Here is a 24663-nt window from a genome sequence, read left to right on the forward strand (position 1 = left end):
ATTCAATTTAAGGATTATCTAAATTTTCGAAAAACTTTGAAACAGTCAATTTTTATGAAAATGTGTGAACAATTATGTTGCAAAAATGCTTTAAATATAAATTTTTCAATATTTCCGGATCTTCTAACCTCGAATAAAACTTTCTAAAAGAACAATTAAAAATTTTCTATCATCTACTTTGAGATTTTTGCAAAGTCGTACGCGCTTTCTCGGAATTTTCCATTACACTATCTGAGGATCTAATAAGACATATAATTTTCAATCTTAAACCGAATTATTGAACCATGGCTTAAAGTCAGTTTTGCTGAACCGAATCTTCCTGTATTACGAAAATATATAAGGAATTTGTTTATGTTAATGCATGTAGAACATACAAGAGTTTACGTGAATCAGACTTAAGCTATGCGTTCGCAGCTCTTGTAACTAATCCGAGGGATATTATAATAAAATTTTCTATGAAAAGTTATTTAAAAAATTATTGCATCTAAATAATAAAAAATAAACAAATAAATTATTTGAAAAAACAATAAAAAAACTTCTCATGTTTCCGCCCGGGATCGAACCGGGGACCTTGTGCGTGTGAAGCACACGTGATAACCACTACACTACGGAAACTCTTTTTGTAGAAATTGTTTGGCCTATCACTACAAATGAAAAAAATTCTACTCCTTTTTTTGATTTTTTATTAAATTAAAACAGCTTAATAACCGTTAAACATCAATTATAGGTTTTCAACTATTGTAATAAGTTGGTAAGTGTCCAGTAATAACTCGCTTTTTATCGTAGCAACTCAGATATCATACATTAAGTGAGTGATATTGAACCAACAATAATAAACATCTTTATGGTATAAATAATCTTTTGTTCAGTTTTGTTGTGACTAAAATTGAGGTGAGTTCGGAAAAGGTTTTTATTTTGTTTTAAAAGAGTCCAAGATGCAGAAAATGCTTCATATACCGGGTGATTCTAGATAAATCCGACAAGCAAAAATCTTTAAAGGTCTACAAAAAATACTTTCAAATAAAGTCTATTTTATTTTCGTGGACTCAATGTTTTATGTTCTTAATTTTTTTTGAAGATCACTTTCGCTTGTCATTTGGGGTCAACTTCAGTTTTTCAAATGGAATACTCAATTTTTTTTTAAAGATACGAATTTTTTGTTGTCAGTAAGAATGTTTTTGCTTTGAAAATTTTTTTACCGAAAGTAATAAAATTCATAATAATACTAGATACGAAATGAACTCTTGCCTTCAATTTCACAAATTTTTTGATAAAACTGGCAAATCCAAATTTTAGAATCAAAGACATGCATTTAGTTTCCTCAAATTTCTTGTAATTGTTGCGTCAAAAAGTTCACATTATTAATAAATTGTGATGTGCCCTTCCGCTACGTCTGTGCTACACCTACGCTATGCGCGCTGGTCGAAATATCACACTTGAAATGATAGTAAATGCTACACAATCTTTTCGAAATAGAATTAACAAACGCCTTGAACAGCAGAGGCACTATTTCGACACTTTGTCAGACTAATTTTTTTAAATAATAAAGCAAAATTTACTACATAACAAAAAAAAATTGCTCAAATACTTTAATAAAGTTTAATGAAGCTCTATGTTGTTTTAATATTGTGATAAATTTTATGGCTTTCAACAAAAAATGTTTCAAATTAACATATTTTACTGTCAACAAATAATTCGCATCTTAAAAAAAAATCGAGTGTTTTATTTGAAATCACGAATTAGGTCCAAAAGACAGGTGAGAGTGACCTCAAAAAAAATTGACAGCATAAAACGTTGAGCCTCTGAAAATAAAAAATACTTTAATCAAACATTTTTTTTAGATCTTCTCGATTTCAAGATATTTGCTTGTTCCAGTTATCTAGAACCAGCGGGTATAATATACATATGTAGAAATCCCCTATTTGGGACGCGTGCGCACGTGCCAAGTAATGAATTCATAGAGGTTGCAATGGAGTTTTGTAATTTTATTATTTGTTTTATATTCATTGTTCTGACCTATGTGTAAATGCTAAAAATTCCAAACTTAAAACTATTTCTCGCAAAAAATGAATATCTTATTTAATTGAATATGATCATGTTACAGACTTTGAGAGACGGCTTCGATCAACGTGCGACAGAAAATGGGTAAAAAGCAAAGGGTTCGCAAACATCCTATTTTTATGACGCAGGGGCCAAAGTTTAAAATTGATTTTAATATACTTATTAATTTACTACATTCAAAACCAAATTTCGGTATTCGATAGAGTATTTATCTAATAATTGCTAAAACTGTCCACTACCACCACATTTACTGAGTTACTTTTAACGGTGTAATCGATGGTAAGATGTTAAAAACAGTTGCCAAAAATTGCTTTTAGAAAAGACATTTTTTTATACGCAAATATCTTTAAAAATCATTTTTTCCACGTAAATCGCAAGTCAGAGAAACGTTGTATGGAAAGTTCTAAGAAATGAATATCTCGACCTGAAAAGCCACCAAACACCAAACTTTGGTTGAGAACGTTTGCTTTTAGCAAATTCATGTTAAAAAATAATGGAAATAGATTTTAAACATTGACACCGTGTGTTATGGTAGACCTTTGCAAATGTCTCGTTATTCGAATTTTATCCATCATTTATCGATGGAAGTTCACCCTCAAAGTTCATAACATGGCCATATTAACACCTTGTACATTACGCAAACTTTTATTTTTATTAGCAGTTGCCGCGAGATAAGCCTCAAACCGCCATGTACATAAAACGAATATAATGATTAATCGTTTACATCAAAATATCTGAATGCGACAAAACAAATTAGTTGTTATGTATACCCACATGGGTACTATCCGATATCGTTTATCAACACATTTGTAGAATAGTACTAATTTATATTTTTAAAATCCGCCATTGACGACCGAAACGTAAACGACACAAAGTACGTATTCTTTATAAGATTGATTCGAAAATAATTTCTACCAGATAATGGGTTTTTAATTATTGAGATTAACCTACTTTTTAATCGAAATAACTTGCGTGTTTATATTTCTGACCTACATATACAGAGGTTTATCATAGTAACCCTGACAGAGATTGTTTATTTGTGCGAATTTTTCACCCTTGACTCGTTTGATGAATCAAGTTCTTAATGGGGGAACAGAATTTACTTATAAGCAAAACAGATGATGTTTGAAAGAAACATTGAAAGCTTTTAGTTAAACAAGAGCTATAAGAACAAGTACAGGTGAATCTCTAGAATTGGAAGCAACATTTTTTCCGATATTTTAACCACATGTAGGTCTTCTAGAGGGTTACTGTTCCGATGCACGGGAAAATGGAACAGTAACAACATTAATTGTACGTATTCAAAGTGTATTTGGAAACGACGTGTCAGCACTTACTTCATGTACCGCTTCTTACTTCCTCGTCGATTCTTTTTTAGATCACTGTCACTAGCAGATTCCTCAAATTCTAGAGCGTTACTTTCATCTTCCGCACAAATTTCTTCGTCTGGATTCTGTCCAAATTCATCATTTCACATCCGAAATTCGAATTAATCTCCTAACAGACTTGCCATTAATAAGCAGTGATCAGGTGCTCCTGGAGACTTGCTGGCAGCAAATCAATTTAATTCAATTAAAGACAAATTGAGCTTCGCGAACATACATAATTTACATTTTCCATTTCATTCCAAGTATGCTGTCGGTCTCTAATTATAGTAGTGAAGATCTTCGAAAGTGAAAAAGAATTGTCGTTTTTCAATTGGAGAAGAAAACACTTAATGTGGAGCACTTTTCCGCAATCGATTTTTAATAGACGAGTCGCTGGCTATAATCAGGTGAAATCCGAGATTGTTAGACATTGCCATTTAGCTACATGATGGCGAATGTGTGTTGCGACCCATTTTCCCATGAAGAGTTATCTTTATGGTTCCGGTGGCATTGTACCATTGCACTTTCGTGGGTCAGTCATTTCGCTTCTCTTTGTTGGTTCGCCAAACCGACCAAATCACCATTTGCCGAAAGAGACCATACATTTACTTCGCAGTAAAAACAATACCGGAGGATTAATGGGGTTGTTTGTAACCAGATATGCCTAATCATTTGGCTACATCAACCCATCACCGCTAATCATTTACAACCAAATCAGTTATATGAGCAAATTTCCAGAAGAAGTTGAAGAGTTGCTAATCTCATTCACTCCTCTCTCATCGATGCTTCAGAGTATCTAGGTTTAAGTTATTAATGGAATTGTTCATAGATACGTTTGTAATCCTTCTGAACTGTATCTCTGAGGAATGATGTTTTTTTATCTCAATGGGGATCATCGGCCCTCTCGGAGAAAGGTCGCCATATAGTTGGATGACACGATGGCAGTGAAATCAAGGGGTCAGTGCACCGAGTCGCGCTACGGCCACAAGAAAGTGCTTTTCTGAGCGCGGAATCTAGGGCGCTGACCCACATGGACATCACGAATTGGGTCACCAGCCATGGGCAAAGACGCGTCGTAGTTCAAGGTGCGTCACAGTCAAGGGCGTCTCGGGATACGAGATTATTTTGAAATTCCGTCCAAAAATTTTAATTAAATAAAGAATTTCGTTCTTCCAGAGGTTGGAAAATAAAGGGCAAATTTGATGTATTTTTTCAAAAGTTGCTTCTCTGTTTGTCAACCCTGTCTTTTATAGAGCGCTTTGAGAAAGTTTTGCAATAAGACTTATAAATTTTATAAACCCAAAATTAAAAAAAAATGCTTAAATATGTACGATTTTATTTTTAAAAAAGCATTAAATGCGTTGTTTTCGACGTTCAAAGTTTTTATACGTATCCAGTTACCCCTATAAACTCTTTATTTTCAACCGGAAAGATAACCATTGTATTATATTAAATGGAAGGCAACTCAATAAGGGATACAATGGTATTCTCAGAACTAAAATTGGTTTCAAAGCTTCCTTAAAGAAAAGAACAAAGTCAATTTTCTATAAAAGTTAAAAGTTTTTAATCTTTGATTCCTAGATAGACAATCAACTCTTATTTTAATTTAAAAAAAAATAGAAAAATTACAAAAAGATGTACAAATTCAAAATTATCTTCAATGTAAACAATTTTTTAGATACAAAATATTTTGGTTTTCATAGAATTCATTAGAAGCTGAATTCAGTTGTTACGTATCGACCACAGATAGAAAACCATTTTAAAAAATGTTTGATTTATCTAAGAAGCAAAAAATTGAAATTTTAAGCTTTTTGGGGTATGGAGATCACAAAAGAACATATGAAGAGATATGTTTTATATTTAATAAGAAATATCTAGACGAGCTTATTGATAGAACTATGGTTTCTGAGCTTAATAGAAAATTTCAATGAACTGGAGGTGTGAGCTGCTTCAAAATGTGGAAGACCTCGAAGAGCGACTGGTGGCGATGAAGCACTAGACATTTTTTTATCTATCGATAAAAACCCCATACAATTTACTAATACATTTGCCGATGAAGTTGATATATATGCAAAATTAGTAGTAAGCAATCTTTGAGAACGAGAAAAATTTCATCCATACAAAATTTCCCTTACCCAAGAGTTCACGTCTGAAGATTTTGATCGGAGGATGGAACTTTGTGAATTGATACAAGAAACGGTCCCTCAGGATGATAGATTCTTATCTAGAATTTTAGTTTCGGATGAAGAAAAGTTCTGGTTAAATGGATCTATTCATCGACGTAATTATCGATATTTATTTACAAACGATCTCCATTGGATGCAGATTCTGCATATAGAACATCCACAAAAACTCAACATATGAATGGGCACAATTAACGATCAGTTGATCGGTTCATTTTTTATAGAGGGGAACCTAAATAACGCATGGTACTTGCACTTATTGCAAAACGAAATAATCCTATCAAACGCCACAATTTTTCCTGAAGAAAATGGAAAACAAGTAACCGATAATGTTTGGTTCGAACAAGATGGTGCACCACCATATTATCTTATGGCTGTGAGAGAGTACCTTATTGAGAATTTCTCTAGAAGATGAATCGGAAGAAGAGGCTCAGTAGAATGGCCGCCGCGATCTTCAGATATTATGCCCCTCGGTTCTTTTTGTGGATTCACTTAAAAAAATCCGTTTATGATGATAGAACACAAAGTTTAGATTACTTACGTCTTAGAATTCAAACAGAATTAGAATTAGTAAGAGAAACAATACTGGATTGAGTTGCATAAAAGCGTTTGAGGAACGACTGAGTCATTGTCAAATAGTTACTGGAGTCTAATTTGAGCATTTATTATAGATATTTTAATATTTTTTTATGTAACTGTGGGTAATTTTATTTTACATCTAATAATTTGATTTGTTAAGGATCTAGCTTTAGTTCTGAGTATACCGTTGTATGCCTTACTAAATTACCTTCCATTAGATATACTACTATGTGTATTTTTCCATTTGCGAACAAAAAGTTAGTAATGGTAGCTGGATAGGGATGAAAATTTCGAATATCGAAAACAATGAATTCAATATCTTTATAAAAAATAAAATCACACGTGTTTAAGCATTTTTGAAAAATATCAGATTTATGAAAATTAAAATCGAGTTGCAATACTTTTTACAAATGCTGTGTATTTTTATTGCGAAGCTCTGGTTTTAGCTGTTACAAATTTTCGTTTCTCATCTTCCATGTCTTCCAAATCATTCTATGTCAAATATAAGGAACATAGCTTAACCAATATGAGTGGCAATATCATATCTCATCTATTTTTGAAATTTTCAGGATTTTCTTGGATGAGTTTTTTCACAAGGAGATTATTAGTCATTCTGTTGTAAATCTGGTCCCTTTCTCATAGTCTATCACGAAACCTTTTTCAACATAACACAATAAGAATTCCTGATTTTGCAGCAATCATCCTACATACATGGTATTTAAAATCCTAAAAGAGGCTTTGTTGAATGGAATTTCTTTCCTTAATTTTACAAGTTGTAAAAGTTAAATACAAATTTGTTACTCTAATGGGCTCGAAATTAATCCATAATTGAATATACCAGGCGCGCGTGAGAGGTTCACCATTATTAACCGTCTTTTCACCGTTTTAAGAAATTTGTTGAGTATATATTTACAAAATTACTGGATCGTCTTTTAGTCGTTTTGGTTTAAGGAGAAATGACACGCTGTATGTTGAAAACGAAGCATCTATGTTGATATAAATTTTTCTTCTTAAAATCACCTCTTGAAGTTTGACCATGTACTGAAATAACACCTAGTATATTGTGGTTTTGAGCATTATATTTGTACAACATTTTATGAAGCACAGGTAAACGTAATATGTATGAGGCATTTCAAGTTCAATCCTCACCATTGGAATTTCGGAAATTAGAGAAGATACGAACAATCTTAAGTGAGGACAAAATTGCGTGATTTAACATTTGACCAAATGCTGTTTTCGAAATTTAAATTTTCCGAATATTTCGGAAGAGAGTCGAAAAAAAACAAAAATTTGAGATTTGATTTTGATTGATTTTTATCGTTATTTGACAAGAAAGCCTAAAATCAAAAGCTATCTTCACTGCCACTTCTTTTCAGCTGCACGATGACGTTTTCAAATTTGCCAACCGACTACTTTTCTGGGGAAAAATCCAATGTGGCGCCCATAGGAAAAAAATAAAGTTGATGATGGTAGCCGAAAGTCGAAACGTCGGATGGTAAATCCGACAACGTCATGATATAACCGGGAAAAAGTGGCAATGGAAATGCACTTATGGTTCTGGGCTTCCTTGGCAAATAACGCTAAAAGATAATAACGAAATCTCTAATTCTTCATTTTTCCAGCTACCTTCGGAAGTATTCGGAAACTTGAAATTTTGAAAACGGCATTTCGTCACGCACTAAATTATGCAACTTTGTTCCCATTTAAACTTCTTCTTCGTACCTCTTGTATCTTCCGAGAACCTAATCATGAGGATCGAATTTGAAATGCCCTGCATAGTTCCAGATGATCAACAATCAATTAGGATTCCTACTCTCTGTTTAGTGGTCAAATTACTGAAGTCCTGATAAGCTTGTAGGAAGATGTTTTTGTATGGAAATGAGTTATGATTCAATAACAAGCTTTTGGCTTCGATTTAACTGGACTTTAATGTTCCAAATTCGATTCTGCCAAATTTTAATTCACTCAACACAACGAACACAAAATGAAAGATTACCCGATTCCGTTGCATTTTCGAACGGGAATGGTGCTTAGACGAGAGTAAAAGTATACGCACTTTTAAGACCAACCTAGCCGTTTTTCCTCCAAAGCACCATCTCATCCGACCCAATCCTCTCCAGGTATTCGTCTGGCGAATCCCCATATTTTACCAGCCTCAGTCGAAAATATATGTTAACGAGACACCTTCATAAACTATACAATCAATTATGCTGAAGAATCCTGAATAAAACGTTCTGTTTAAGCATCCTTAAATATTCTGTGTGTTTCTTAGAATCCGCGGTACGATTGAATAAAAGGTCATTGTGATCGTTTAGATTTTTATATTTTAAAGGTTACTTGCCGAGGTAAATGAATTAAAATCGTCTCAGCGGTCAGTACCATCACAAGAGTTCGTTGCCATTTAAATAGCATTGCATGGCTCTACAAGGGAGCATTGGACTGGTCAAGTGCGGCAGACGGATCAACCCTTGTTGACCATTCAGGTCTCGTCGGAATGTTCATAGAAATTATATTTTACTCTCTTTTCAGATGTTGACCGTCACCCTAGTGTCGTTAGCCTTGTTGCTGCTGGTTCACCACTTCTGGAAGAAAAGAAAGTTGCCTCCGGGACCATGGGGTCTGCCCATAATCGGATACCTGCCTTGGATAAATACCCAAGCACCCCACCGTACATTTGCCCAGCTTGCGAAGAAACACGGTCCCATCTACAGTATCTCTCTTGGAAGTGTTCAGGCAATAGTTCTAACCGACACAAAACTGATCAAAACTTTATTGTCCAAAGATGTGACAGCTGGAAGGGCTCCCCTTTATATGACGCACGGTATCATGAATGGGTATGGTAAGTTGTCTTATAAAAGGTTCATTTACCCGAAAATACCTTTGGGCAGATCCTATGATGGCCTAGAACGTTGCCCTTTAGGGTTGATTGAACTTGCTTCTTGAAGACTATTCCAAAAAGGTTATCGACCAGCCTATGATGTATATAAGACGAGACAGGGTCATTGTACAAAATTAGTGTATCGAAAATGTTACCAGGGTGTTCAGTGAAGTGAACACTTCTTCGATTACGTGCTTCTGCATCTGCGATATTATTAATTTCGCCAACTTTCTGCAAGACTCCGGTAACGAGCGTTGTCCCATATTTGGTGATATTTAGTACACCCACGCCATTAAGTTTCTTCTTTTTTTGAGATCTGCATTTACGATCTCCGAAGGAAGATACATTGTAGCCGTTGGGTTCACCTGGTAGGGATATCCTTCGCGATAGGTCCGTCACGATTTGGTTCATTTTCAGGTCATTGTTACGGTTTACATTTTCTTTTTGTGTTATTAATTTCAGTTTGTGTATCAAGGTGAAATCGTTTTTGTCCATCTCTGAAAAATGTTTACCTACTTCGAACGTGAAACGCATTGTTGTAAGACCGAATTGGTGAACAATCGTTCTATTTTGTTAATTGGCGGTTTTAGTGTTTGCTCGTTTTTGTCCGTTTTCGTCTTCTGCATAATTGCGTTAAAAAGAAGAGCTTCAGGTTCTTGGCTCATGCGGAGAAGAACACGGAAATAAACGACCTCCAAAGGGAAAATACAATACAAGACGACAATGGCCTTAGGCCACCCGAAAAATTCCTTTATCTTCTCCAACTAGTCGAGACACGACTTTCTAAATGTTTAAAATGATATATTGCCTCGTTCAGGAAATTGATTAGAAGGGCATTTTAGCAATTTAGGATAATGGTCTAATAATTTTTTTTTGAATGAAGATGAAAACCACTTACACATTCCGATTCCCCGTAAAAGGTTGCAGCTGAAAATTCTCCATCTATGGCCCTTGCATACTCAGCTCTGTTTCGAGTTTGATTCATATTTTGCATTCACTTTTCAATTTTTGTTTCCTCCCGCTTATTCACACAGTTCATTGTTCAAATACGAATGTTGGACATGCAGTGACCGAAAGTATGTGATGTAGACGATCAAATAACTCGCAGAAACAAATTTCAGTCATCGACCATCGTTGCTTCGAAACGAAGAATATCATATCTTCCTTCCAGACACTAATCTCGTCTTTCCTCTCATCGTTTGTGGACCAATATCTGCATAATCTAATTCAACCTATTCCAAATTATCGCAAAAAATGGTATCATTCACAAGGTTTCTAATTCAGCCATTATAACCCTTTTAGCTTTGGATCGATTTAAATCAAACAAATTTCTTAGAAATTACAAATGTCCGCTTGTGTTCAGTATTCTCTAGAAACTTCCGGATTTCTGCGCTTCATTAGGCACCTCCATGAAAACCCTAAAATTCTGATTTTTCAAAGACTCATGTAATACGAGTTATAAGTTGAGAGGAATTTATTGAAATGCGTTGAACTGAAATCTTTTGTAGGGACAAAGTTCTGGATTTATTCGTGGGTTACATGAAAACTGTATCACTGTTAACGTCGGTTTCAAATTTAGAAAAGTTTTCTCAACAACGCTTTTCTTCACCATCAAGTTTCAATTCCCTGCCGTGCAGAAGTGTATTATTTCAAGTCGCAGGTGTGAAACATGGCGCAGTCGGTAGGATATCAACTGCAGCACATGTAATAGACCCTTCAATATTACATCAAATGATAGATTACTGTAAAAAATATATGAAGAGAGGCAATGTCACTTCAGTTAGTCAGTATTCCGCTGTAAAGGGCCTTCATACTATTCTGCATGTATTTGCTGCATTGCATTTTTCTAAATTTTCTGCGTTTCAGTGTAACTAGAGCAAAGTACGCGTTCTAACGGGTAGAATTCATAGAACGACTTAGTGGAAAATCCTCTAATATTGATTTCTACGCTGACTGTTGATAAGAATCGAATTTAGCAAAATTAATCTGATTCGACTCGAACTCTAACTGTGGATGGAGCCTATGGCTACTAATCTGAACGAACCCAAAGTAATTTAAATTCGAGCCGGGCATATTATGTTTATGTAAAACTGCAAAACAGCTATCTTAGAAAATTTTACATCAGAAACATCAATGAAATTTCAAATTATTTCCTTGTAGAAAGGATAATCTTTGATTACTTCAAAAGAGTATTTCTTGGTAACCTCATTTATTCCGCTTTGTACATATAGAGAATTTTTAATTGAGCGTCCAGTAGAATTGTTTAGAGATCCGTGAAAGCTAGAAAATCACATTTTGGTATGCAGCTTTTTGAGCTAAAAATTTACCGATTAAAAAAATTTTTTTTTTAGATAACGGCACTTCCAGAAGTATTGGAAATTGATAATAAGAATTTTGTCATTTTAAATAAAACTACTGTGTTTTTTCACTGTTTTTATAATTTCTTGTTGAATTTCTCGTCAACTTTATGTAACATAATCTTAAACTAAAATGTCAACTTTCGAAAATAAAAAAAATTTCAAGTTAACATTGGCAAAAAAATCTGTTATAGTGGACCTAGCAACGGAAAAACAACAAAATGTTGCCATAAAAAGCCCAAAACACTGTATTTCGTTCTTCTCAATTTCAATTTTGATAATCATCTACAGGGTTGGTTGCAAAATTAATTGAACTAGGTCAATACAAAAATGTGGAAAAAGCATTGTCCAAGTGGGACATCCCTTATTTTATTACGTGGTTTAAGAGGCCATTTCATTCTGCATTTTATCTTATGATGTTTTCGTATTTTGATGCAAGAATTTTTTGAGTTATTTGAGTTTTAACCAGTTTTACTTACGGTGAGAAAAATGTTTACAACCAAATTGCGAGCGTTTTGAATAATTATTAAAAGTATTTGTTGGCGAGCAGTTAAAGATATTACACCAAGCAACTATGTCGTGAATGTATATTTTTAAATTTTTTGAAATTTTAAACTCAAGTAGCTTTAAAAAAAAATTATGTAAGAATACGAAAATATTACGTGACTTAATGCAGATTGAAATGATTTCTTTAACCAATGTAATGAAATATGGGGTGTCCCATTTAAAGAAAATTAATTTTCGGCATTTTTGCATTGGCATAGTTCAATTTATTTTGCAGAACGCTCAGTAGATGATGATCAAAATTGAAATGCAGAAGAATGAAGTGTAGTGTTTCGTCACCTTACTCGCAACATTTTTTTTTCTTCATTTATTAGTTCCACTATAATTATTTTTTTAATAGAAGATTTTTGTCAATTTATGTTACATAAAGTTGACTCGAAATTTAACATGGAATAATAAAAAAAATAAAAGCTTAGTCATTCCATTTAAAATAACAAAGTGGTTATCAATTTTCGATATTGCCGGAAGTGCTGCGGAAAATATCTTCAATCAATGAACCTTGGGCTCGAATGGCCACATACCAAATTGTGATTTCAGAGCTTTTGTGATCAAACACTTCTATTAAGCCCTCGGCCAGACACCCTGTATGTATGTTGTAAATCTGAAGTAAACGAATAACCCAGAATTTTCTTGCTACAGTGCTACAGTAACTTTTCGAAAAAACCGCAAGATCGCGAAAAGTTCGAATTCTTCTCACTTCGACGCAGTTTGTTTACTCAGCATCGGAATCACGTCATCGAGAAGAAATGCCTGCTGGGGCCGCATCCAGAACGTTCGCGAGTTATGATAGAGCAAGGAACTTTCGGAGGCCATCTAGGAATGACGTAACTTTTCTCGAAAACAACGCAGTAATGGGTGCCTCGGTAGATTCACGTGGTGCTCAGGTGGTGCAAGGTTGGATTCACGCGACAACGGCGTGTGATCAAAGATTTATTCAAACCCAAATTACAAATACATGAAGCTTGGATTTTGTTTCACGAACTGTGTTCATGAAGATTAGATTTTCCAAAAAATGTCGGTTTAATACCAAAAGAGTGCAAACGAACATTTGGTTTTACTTTCATTTTATCGATCTTTATGCTACATTATTTATGGCCATCTGCAGACTATGTGGGTCTACAAATTCTGTGATTTGGTTCCCAAATTTGACGTTAAAATTCGATTTTTTCAATAAAATTCGCTTCGCGACGAAGCATTTCCAATATCAAGGTCGTGCAGATAATCCAAATCATTGACCCCATTACAGAGTCAGCCTTTTAGGTCATAAATTCACTTTCGAAAGACGATCCGATGACGCGAACGCTATCTGTATTCGATCGCGGACGTGTGGTCAGTGGTTCTTAGAAGCGTCCGCCAAAACAACCTAACGCAAAAGACGGAGAATTCCGGGAATGATTAAACTTTTAAGTATTTTTACGGGGTACCACCTAAGACCATAACAGGTAATCTTGGCGGCAGCCCGACCAGACACCACATGGTTCTCGGAAGGTTCTGACACATCCGATACTTATTTGAACAATTTATTCTTCGATGGCGGGAAACCGCTTCGGTCACGCTGCAGGGAGATGATCTGTGAAATGTTAGTCGAGGGTACTGGGTGTGTCAGTTCAATATTTCTCTATAGGGTCTCTAAGGGAAGAATGTATTGCGTGGGTGATATGACGCCAAATAGCATGACAGTGGGAACACGACTTCTCTGTAGCATGGGTACGTGAGCACACAACTTATCACTGGATGGTGTAGCTACATATACCATTAGACAATTATCTTCGAGGTTGTTAAGAAATTCGGAGGTAAACGTTGCTTGGGCTTTTGAGTAGCGTCAGAAGTGTTGGGGAGCAGGACTGATTCACACTAAGACGATCGCAAATTAGACGCACTACGTTTGTCGAACATACTTATTAAAAGATGTGATGAAAATACCAAGGCACCGTCCTAATTTGCACATTTAGGAAAGTCTCCAATTTTCTTCAGATTCAGTTTCCTTCCTTTTAGTTTCGTATGGAACGAAAATGCCCGCGGTTACACCCTGTATATTGCGAACGCCCTTGCGGCCCATTCGCCAAGAAGATTCTGTAAGTGATAAATCTATTATTTCTCAAACGTTCAGAAAAGCCTGTTTAAACAAGTCCGAGAATATAATGGAATTTTTCGGCCCTCCTGAGACCATTGTGGCATTGTATGGTATTTTCGCCTTTTGATCTATTGAGTTTTTAGAAGTTACGGTCATTTCCACTTTGTTGTTAAACCCCTATACATACTGCAAATTTCAAATAATATGCTCCTTTCACCGATGAGGATAAATGCTAAACCTTTACTTAGTTGGATTTTTTCGAATGCCCTAGGAGTACCTGAATAATTTAAAAGTTGGTACTTATTGTGGGAGGGTAAACGTACAAACATCTTCATGCCACAGCTAAGAGATCTTCAATAGAATTGAATAGAGTAGAACTTCAAAAGGATGAATCTGAAAGGCGACAGTAAAAGCGTTATTTATGTAACCAACTAAGAAATGTGTGTAGTTCTATCAAGTTTTATGTAACGAGCGCGTTTTTGTGGGACGAGCGAAATGATGAATAAGTTACACAAAACGGCATTTCCTAATGAGTTTCATGCATAATGATTTTTAAGCTTGCTGTTCGATGGAGAATTCAGGAAAACCGCGTTCCAATTACAAACCATTTTATTACCCATTGCTGTTACCACTTATATGTGTTAGCAAATGATTTGCTTTCATTATTTAACTAGATAAGAAATGAAACTATATACCGCCACTTGCAATTTAATCGAAAACTGTCACTTTAGTGGTCACGACTACAAGAAAATGTTTTTCTAATGTTTGGTCAGTAAGTAGTTATGACGTTATAGCAGATACCTTCATTTCCTACTCTAGTTAACAAGTAGCAGCAGTACCCAGCATGGTTTCTTATACTTCTGCGGATACGGGATACAACCTGAATAAGTTCAAATTTGTGCATTTTTATTTTCGTTCCTTTATCCTACAGCAAAATTAGAAAAGGAAATATGATGAAATGCTATAATGCGTATCTGGCGTCATGTTGTTGAACGAGAAACTTCCACTCGTTAGACAAAATTACGCACTTCCTAAATGATAAACAGCTAGTTCGAGTAGATACAGAGTTTAACATACGTACATACACAATGGCAGCCAAAAGTTGGGAAATTTCAAGCCTATCACAATTTCACGCAAAAATAGTGATTATTAAACAATAAACATCTGATATAAAACCTAAGTATATTTTAAATAATATGAACACACATTGTTGAATTCATTTTTATACATATTAAAAAACGAAAAATAATGAATAAATCTGGACAAAAAAATAGAACGTTTTGAGTATTATACTAAAAACAAATCAAAACATTAAATAAATGAATATTTAGTACCATATCCTTGTGAACGTACCCCAGCCTGTCATCGACGTTGCATCGAATCGACTAAATTCTTACAGATAAAAATGGTAATTTTCAATCATTCTTCGTGCAGAACTTTCCACAATTCATCTTGTTTGGACACATGCATGTCTTTAATTTTCCGTTTTCGGTCTTCCCAGAGATGTTCAACGGAATTTAAATCCGGTGATTCGGACGGCCACTCTAAAACTGTAATTTGATGTTCTTTTAACCAATTTTTAATCAGAAAGGATGAATATTTTGGGTCATTGTTGTGCTAAAAGCGTCGCATTAAAGGCATTTCGTCGTCTGTAAATGGCAACACATGTTACTCGAGAATGTCTGGATATAGAAACCGATCGGTAATCCCGTCAATTTCGACCAATTGTCCAACGCGGGATCGCGAAAAACATCCCCATGTCATTATATCTGAACCACCATGTTTAACTGTTGGTTTTTGATACGTAGGATCAAACCCAGTTCCTACAGGATGTAGAATATAAATTTTCCCATCAGAATAAATAAGCTTAATTCTAGTTTCATCACTTAGAAGAACGGTACCCTACTTTGAAGGATATCGAAACAAATTTTCCTGAGAAAATTTCATTCTTTCCTTCTTTTTATTTGAGAAATGAATGGTTTCTTCACTGCAATTCTCCTTTCCAAGCCCATTTCACACAATAGACGTCTCACAGCTCACCTACAGCAAGGTTGGTATGATTACAAATTTCCCTCTGAATAACTGTAAATGACTTTCGAGGATCTCCAGTTGATAGTTTTATGATCGCATTGATCAGTAGTAGCCCTTCTTCGAGGTTCGGATTAATTTTTTTTTTACATCTCCGAAAATCTTAAATTTCTTAAAGATTTTGGGAACCGCCCCCTGACTAATTTTTAAAGTTTTTGCAACTGTTTTTTTTTTTTTATTTCGCAATGATGGGACATGTCGACTATTGCATTTTGAAAATCTTCAGAAAAGTACTTTTTATTTGCCATGGCACGTATAAAATTGGTCGCACAGTCGCGTTCAATAACTGATAGGGCCCCCATAGATTACAAAACTACATAGTATTCCATACCTTTGTTCAGGAAAACAACTAGTTTCAACTATAACATTGTTGAAAACGACGTTTCTAAAGGAAAAATTGTGTAATAAATTCAACCTCATTTATCTTATTCCTTATTATTATTATTATTATTATTATTATTATTATTATTATTATTATTATTATTATTATTATTATTATTATTATTATTATTATTATTATTATTATTATTATTATTATTAATTATATTATATCATTATTCCTAAATTTTGACGATAAAAACAATTTTTTGCATTTGCAAAATAACGAAAAAGCATTTATCTTAAATACTTAAAATTATTTCATACTTTTGTCCACAACTGCGTGAATAGGAATTTGTACGTTTTCACGAGTATTAAATAGCACCTTCTATTAAGAATTTTTCCTCTAGAGACTCGTTTTTTAGTAAATGAAATATTCGTTTTTTTCTAACAAAAATATTTATTAGAAAAATTCCTACTATCGGACGTTCTGCAATGAAACAGCCTGCACATTCTTAACTATCTCTAATTGTTAGATTATATAACTCGCCATGGCTAAAAACTAATCAATTAACGTTATTGATGGAACTGTTTATGGTAAGAGAAATATGATTTCTTTTGGTGTCGTGAGACCGAATTCTGTGGATCTCCTGAAATCCATATGCCACAAGCACATTACAAAATATTATTACGAAGATTCTTGAGCGCTAAGTGTGTCCGAGTTGGTCGCAACTAATGCAATGTGTTGTATACACGAAAGCACTTTGACTTACTTGAAGTAACAAGGCATATACTTTGAAATAAGAGATGAAATAAAAATGTTTAACACGGTCATTATTCATAGCCTAATTTCCAGTAATAATAATCTACTAACAAACATGAACAGTCCTCTGATGATACACTCAAACAATTTTCTGGATGGTGACGGTTCCAACTGTACTTTATATGACTGTTACGATACGATTTCTAGCTCATTAGACGTCTCGAACTTGTAAAAACATTCAAGGTTTCAAATAGACCATAAAACACGATTGTTACAGTCTTCATAATGGTACGAACGCCCTTGTCACTCATTCCCCAAGAAGATTCTATAGGTGATAAACCTATTATTTGAAATGTTCAGAAAAGCCTGTTTTAACAAGTTTCAAAAGATAATAGGATTTTTCGGTTATCTTCAAACGATGCTATTCTCGTTTCTCTCTCACTCTCCCCCCTCCTCCCCTCCTCTCTCTCCCTCTCCCCATCAACCCCTATCCTCCTCTCTCTTCCCCACCCCCTGCTTCTCTCACTCCCTTCTCTTCGAATTTTATTGTACCTTCGTCTTCTGGCTTGACGTATTGACTTTTTTTTAAGTTGCCGTAACTCCTCCTTGTTAAATCTTTCATAAATTGTAAATTTGAAATGCATTTTTGATTTTCTCACAGACGAAGATAAATGTGTGTAATAAAATTATATTTACATAATTGAATTTTCTTAAATGGTCTTTGATTCCCTGTATAATTTGAAAAAAATTATGAGTTTTATAGAGGGATAAACGTACAGCCACAGCTAAAAGATGAATACGCATATGTACATACATAAATAAGTTAACTAGTTTATTGTCAGCTAAATAATCAAAAGCTCATAAAGCAACATCGCAAGGAATGACATGTAGCTGTGTGTAATGTATATGTATACAAGGTGTTTCCTAAGCACGGTACATAACTTCGGGAGCGTATTCTGCAACTAAAATAAAGGTAATTTTGTTATATAAATTATATCCCAAAAATGCTTCGTTGCGGAAATACAGGGTGTGAAAATGTCTTTAAAAAATTACAATTTTTTAAATATTTTCGAAACTACTTGGGACATTTTAATAAAATTTTGCAGGGTTTGAGAGTTAGCAACGGAGCGTATTTTATGCTAAAAACAGTGGCTGTTGTGTAACCAGTGGCGTGCAGGCAGGCTAATTGCTGTATATTTTAAAAGAAAAATGTGGTACGCCACTGTTCTCATCCAATATTTTCTTCCTTTTTTAATTATATGTTCGATTTGATGATATGTCTCTTGACTTTTTTTCGTAGGACGCACCGTTTTCGAGTAAATAAATAAAAAACATTGTAGCAAAATTTTTTTATTATTCTTAAGAGAAGAAATACTTGAAAAAAAAAAGATTTTTTTTTGTTGTGTACTTGCCTGTTTGGTAGCGAAATTATCGACATTTTACTAGTCACGAACACCGTTTATTTATCTGTGCGCGAGACATTAAATTTCAGACAATAAAATTTTCACACCCTGTATTTCCGCAACGAAACATTTTTCGTATATAGTTTATATAACAAAATTACCTTTATTTTAGCTGTAGAATACGCTCCCGAAGTTATGTACCGTACTTAGGAAACACCCTGTATATGTGTATATATATAATGCAAATGTACTTATATAGTTTTCAATAAACGCTTTTCGCCTAAATTGGTCTAAACTCTTAATTGGTTTTAATTTTTTGTTTTTTTTTTGGGGACGCGACCCCGGGGATAAAAAATCTTGGCAGAAGACGATACTGGTGTCCGTGCATCCAGCCTGTGTGGGGTTTCACCCATTAAAAAACCCCATAAATTCGGAGAAAATCGAGAGACTTTCGATAATTCTCAATCGTGCTTTTTGAGTCGCTGTTGTTGTGGGTCGTTAATTATCAGAGTCAAACGGTATCTCCGCTCTTTGCTCTGTAATCATAATTGGGCCCTTTGCGTACCTCTTTACGGGAATTCCATGTTATTCCCGAGGGATTGGTCTTAAATAGAACGGAAACTGTTTATATACCTATAATAGTGCCCCTTCTCAAGAAAAACGGGTGAATGGGGAGTAATACCAGTCAGCCGCACCCTTTCTTCACGTTAACATGTCTATCGGCAATATAGTTGTGGGAGTTTCTACTAATCAAGAAAGAATTTCTTTAGATAAACAAAACGAAATTTAAAGTAAACAATGATGGGACAATCAAAACGTCTAATTTGCCGAAGTAATTTTCGCAGCTCATTTTGGAATACAGTTGAAAAAGACATCTTATTATGTCCTTTTGTGGAGTAAAATCTTTTGTGGCTCACACAGAAAAACTCTCCTTTTCAGATGAAAAACTTAGTAAATTAATTATTTCAAGAATGATCTTTATGTATTTTTGAGTTGGCTAGAGATTCTCTCTCATAATAATTAATTTAAAATCATAAATTTCAAACTATAATAATAAAATAAAAACCATAATAAAAAAATTTAAATAATAAATTCATAAATGTAAATATAAATAATAATATTGTTAAACGAGTTGATAATGGAAACATTCTCATTAGAGCCCAGTAGCTGGTTAACTTAGGTATGTGAACAGTAAGTAGTTTTTCCAACTCATAGATGGATCTTCATGTATTTCCAAACATCCTATTCAGTCACGCAAGGGAACAATTTTGGAGTTATTTTTTACATAAAATGATTCACTTTGAAGTACCCTTCCAGGGAAAAAAGAGCCTTGATTTATGGCTTTAATTAAAGAAAATGTCATTTGATTATTCGCACATTTTAATTGTAACATTTTAGGCCCACGAAAACAAGACTAATGAGTTATTTAAATATAAGCTGAATGGCAGGGGTGCAAAGATGGAGCTTCGCAGTACATGTTGTTTCATACGATACATTTCAGGAAAATAAGATTTTCCACCTGAGTCACACACACCATCTGCAATCGGTTTATCAGACAGAAATCAATGGAAGATTAATCAATCAATTATGTATTGAAATTTAGGCACTATTGACACTGTTAGTATCCATACGTGTATGTAAATAAAGGACCAAAAATTCTGCATAAATTTGTTAAAAATTCAAGGAAATATTTCTCACGAAAATGCTGAGCACGTGAAATATTGTTTTTGTTATGCATTTTTCGATGTAACAGATTTGTATACAGGGTTAACCATACAGTATATAAATGCACTTTTTAATTTTTTTTATGGAACCTTATGCATATTATGAAGTTTTTGAGTTGTTTGAGATATTCTAAACATATTTCATATACCATACCCACGTCGAAATTCAACAATTATTGAAATATTTGCGCGATACAGCAGTTGGAGGGCCTGCTAGACAGCTTGACCTCACACCTATGGCGTTTTTTATGGCGTTATCTGAAACTAAGGCGAATTCAAATAAGCACAACAATATTGAAGAGTTAGAAAACGAAATTATTTAAAAAGATCAACAAAAACCTACTTAAACGATAAGAAAAGTTCTCGAGAAATTTGAATCGCAGCTTGGCCACCTAACAAAGGGAATTCAATTTCCTTTAAAATAAGGCATTACTGCCTCCCCCATTTCCATTTAAGATTTTAAGCGTGATACTTACTTCTTCATAGGGGTTGCAACAGAGAGGGTATGAATATGTAAAAAATTTGTACCTCCCGAAGAAATAGAGTTAACGTGCCCGGAGCTATTTTCATTTATTCGTTTGCAAGAACAAAATCTGAGCGGAAACTTTTCGATGCGCCACCCTGTACGCGACCTCCTTGACATGCCTTATTCCCTCTGATATCGACCACAACATAGTGAATACATGACCAGTTAACTTATTACACACATTTTTATGAATTTCCTGTTCATTGGATATCTTAAACTTGCATCTTCTGCATGTTTCAACCCTCGTTAATTCCCAAAACAGGCAAGTTATAAATTCTGAATATTTCACTAATCTCATGACGCACATTCAAACTCGAATCATGCTTAAGATGATTTAATGATATCGTTTGTCGAAAATTATACCATCTGCCATTTGCCCGACTAATTATGCATTCATTATGAAGACGGATATTGAGTTATTGACCTATAAGTGACCTTCTGAATTTTGATGACCTATTTTATCTGCGACCTTGGCGGAATAAACTTGGTTTCACCTACTTGTAAATTACAATTTTGAAAGGGAACTGACCCGTCAATACGAAAAAACATATTTTGCATTCCGTTTTGCGATAATTGTAATTATTAGAAGACCTCTAATTTAACGATGCCGTCTTGTTGTTCTTCTCGATAATTTGGATGTTTGGAAAACCTTGAAATGATGTTGAAAACATATTTTTGTTCTTTAGGTATAATTTGTTCAGAAGGTGATTTATGGAAGGATCAGAGGAAATTTACAATCAGCTGGCTGAGAAGCATAGGATGCGCTAAAACAGGGTCGCAAAGGAGAAAAATGGAAGAACTCATAATGAAGCATGCAAACCTACTTATAAATGTGAGTCAAATATTTATAAGGAAACTCTCACACACGGACACATTTCTAATTTTTTACAACGTTACATGAGCTTAAATAATTTTTCTTCGGATTAGATTTTATTTTCTTCTTGTAGTCGTTATCAAAAATCTCCACACCAATCGATCCCGAAGATCTTTTCCGGCATCATCTCGGTTCACTAATAAATGAAGTTGTTTTTGGCACCCATTGGGAGATGGACGATAGTCGATGGATCTGGCTGCAAGAGAAGCAGAAAGTAGGGACGGAACTTATCGGAGTAGCAGCTCCATTGAATTTTCTACCCTTCCTTAGGTAAGTTCTGATAAATTCGCATGAAGTTGAAAAAATCTATTGCATCATGTGTGCCACCCCCGCCTTGGGAATCCCTTATGCAAATGAAACTAACCACTCCTAAAAATTGGCAAAAATATTTATAAAACCATCATGTGTCGTTGATATGCGACTATAGAAGCTTTCACTTCTCACAGGTTTTTGCCAATGTTTAACCGAACGATGTCTTTCCTAATCGAAGGCCAAATCGAAACACATCGATTTTACCAAAATCTCATCGACAAAGAAGAAAAGGTATTGTGGGACAGAAGTAGATCCTCGAACCTTGACACGAATAGAGCCTACACCAGTTTGATACAAGGTTTTCTTATTGAAAAAGAAAAAAGAAAAGGCACAGACGATGTGGATAAATATTACAACGACAAGCAGTTTTATCACCTGTTGGCCGATGTTTTTGGAGCCGGACTAGACACTACCTTGACCACTTTCAGGTGGGTGTATATTGAGACATTTCGTTTATCATCCAAGCTCTCAATTTCAGATGGTTCATTCTGTTTATGTCACTAAATGAGGACATTCAAAGCGATGTTCAACAAGAAATTATTACAGTGTTAAATGGCAAAGCGCCCTCAATGGAAGACACTGAGTTCATGCCTATTACTGAAGCCTGCATTGCTGAAACTCAAAGAATTCGCTCGGTAGTTCCTCTAGGTGAGTTAGGTTGCAAAGTTCCATTAGTAACTTTCCTCTCACCGACAGATGTTTATTGTTTGTACGGACGTTTGTGTAATATCTGCAAAATTAATTATTTAAATCATAAGCATTTTGTTGACCTGTGAAGATGTCGGATTGGCGACTACGGTTTTCACTGAGTGGCTCAAACTGATCTAATAATCATTTTGATAAGTTATCAGGTTTCTTCCATCAAAATCGAAGTTTAGGTGCAATATTTTAGAAAATTCCTAAATTTTTTAAATCGTAATACGATATTTTTGAAAATTCTGGAGAAGGAAATTTTACGTAAAATTTTCCTTAAAATTCGCCGACTGTGGATATGCTGTGCATGTATTGACTTCCTTAAAGTTCCTAACTCGAAATCGATCGTCATGAGTAGTAGAAATGTTGTAAGATAAGCTAAAAATGCCGATATGTTTTGACCAACGGCGTCATGTCCACTAGGATCGCATTGAGTCTTTGACCTCCTGAAAGCTGTTGAAATGTCGCGGTAAAACTTTCAAAAACCGGAAACATCAATATTTGTAAAAATTACAAAAAAGTAAAAGGAAAAACTAAAGATAAGATTTACAGCAATCACTAAAGTCAAATATGAAGTAGTTTAGGAACTGAGTTTTATTCACGATTATTAATTCAAACGCGAAGGACTTTTAATTGAATTATTCAAAGTCTCATTGAATTCCCAATTCAATCCCATTTGAAACTTGGTTTGAGGTGGGAGTTGAGTTCATTTTGAGGTTTCACCCGCGCAAATAATTTTGATTCGTCGGCATACAGCAGATATTCCCAGGATTCGAAGCTTTAAACAATGTCGTTAGAAAACAGTGGATATGTGATAAGTAGCAGGTGAGATCCCTGGTACACCCCCGACGTCTCACGGACCTCGTGACAAACCTGCATGAAAAATCAGTACAGATTTCAATCTACCGCACATCCTTCTTTCAAAATGCCTGTGTGTCACCACGCATTTTGTTTATGCTACCAATAGAAGGTTGAAAGTTCAAAGCTAGAAACCAAAACCATGAGTAAATCAATTACTCACAGCCTATCTCACGTCACCATTTATTTCTGCTGATTCAGATAATTCGGTTCCATGGAGTCACCACACTTCAAATCAGCTCGTAATACCTCATTGCTATATGCGTTAGGTAGTTCTGGACATGTTTCACCCTGTTAGGTTTTATTCTCCAGAAGATCGGCTGGCGATGGCCGAAGCTATGGGAACGTTATTTTTTATTGATGATTACCATCTCGATGTTATTTGTATGCATAAATTTAAATTAACACGTTCGGATTCAAGCATGTATTAAAATCGTTTGGGTCCGACGGCACGGTTTCTGGCACAATCACAATGGTGTGTGAGGTTCTTCATGCCAATATAAAAATACAAAATATCACAATAACAATGCTCGAGCCGAAGAAAGCACCCTGACTTAGTACCTTTTTCCATCGAAATTAAGAGAATTCGGTAAGAGAAAACGTATCCCCGAAATCAGCATGAAGAAACCTATATAATTAAATAATATACAGGGTGTTCCGTGAGAACAATGCAAAATTATATCGCGGCACTTGTTTTATATAAATTTTTAACAGCATTTTTCAATAATATGGGTATAAATACATAAAACACTTATTAGAAATTTTTGAAATAAAAACGGGATGACACAAAGGTTAGTTGCGTTTAGTCCTACTTGGAACACCCTGTACCTACAAAGCGTCCTGCAACGGACGGCCACAACCCATGGGTCGGCGCGACAACGCAACTGTTTTTGGGCTCTTGGATCACCCTTTAAAGTTTAAATTAATTAAATAAGTGGTCTTCGATGTTTTGTCCTTAAATAGAATGTCAGGTTTGGTATGATTGTCTTATCTGTGTGAATTCTTAGATTTCCACGTGCTTGATAGATTACTTTTACTACT

General features: G+C 34.7%; 1 protein-coding gene and 1 non-coding gene across 5 annotated transcripts in view; one reads left to right on the forward strand and one right to left on the reverse strand.

Annotated features, from left to right (window-relative positions):
- The window catches only part of phtm (phantom), a 70679-nt gene that overhangs the window by 45010 nt on the left and 1006 nt on the right, over positions 1–24663 (forward strand). For 2 of the 4 annotated variants that reach the window (XM_066295777.1, XM_066295776.1), the window contains exons 2-6: positions 8720–9029; positions 21572–21717; positions 21833–22029; positions 22206–22499; positions 22550–22719. In XM_066295777.1, coding sequence (XP_066151874.1) covers positions 8720–9029; positions 21572–21717; positions 21833–22029; positions 22206–22499; positions 22550–22719 — 1117 coding nt within the window. Of the gene's footprint in view, positions 1–2915; positions 2936–8719; positions 9030–21056; positions 21148–21571; positions 21718–21832; positions 22030–22205; positions 22500–22549; positions 22720–24663 lie in introns of those variants that run through there. The other 2 variants (XM_066295778.1, XM_066295779.1) reach the window with 2 other exon arrangements.
- On the reverse strand, positions 543–615 carry TRNAV-CAC (transfer RNA valine (anticodon CAC)). Its single transcript has one exon. It is a non-coding gene; the product is annotated as a tRNA-Val (tRNA).

The sequence above is a fragment of the Euwallacea fornicatus genome, chromosome 23 (assembly GCF_040115645.1).
Source record: "Euwallacea fornicatus isolate EFF26 chromosome 23, ASM4011564v1, whole genome shotgun sequence".
Classification (NCBI taxonomy): Eukaryota; Metazoa; Arthropoda; class Insecta; order Coleoptera; family Curculionidae; genus Euwallacea; species Euwallacea fornicatus.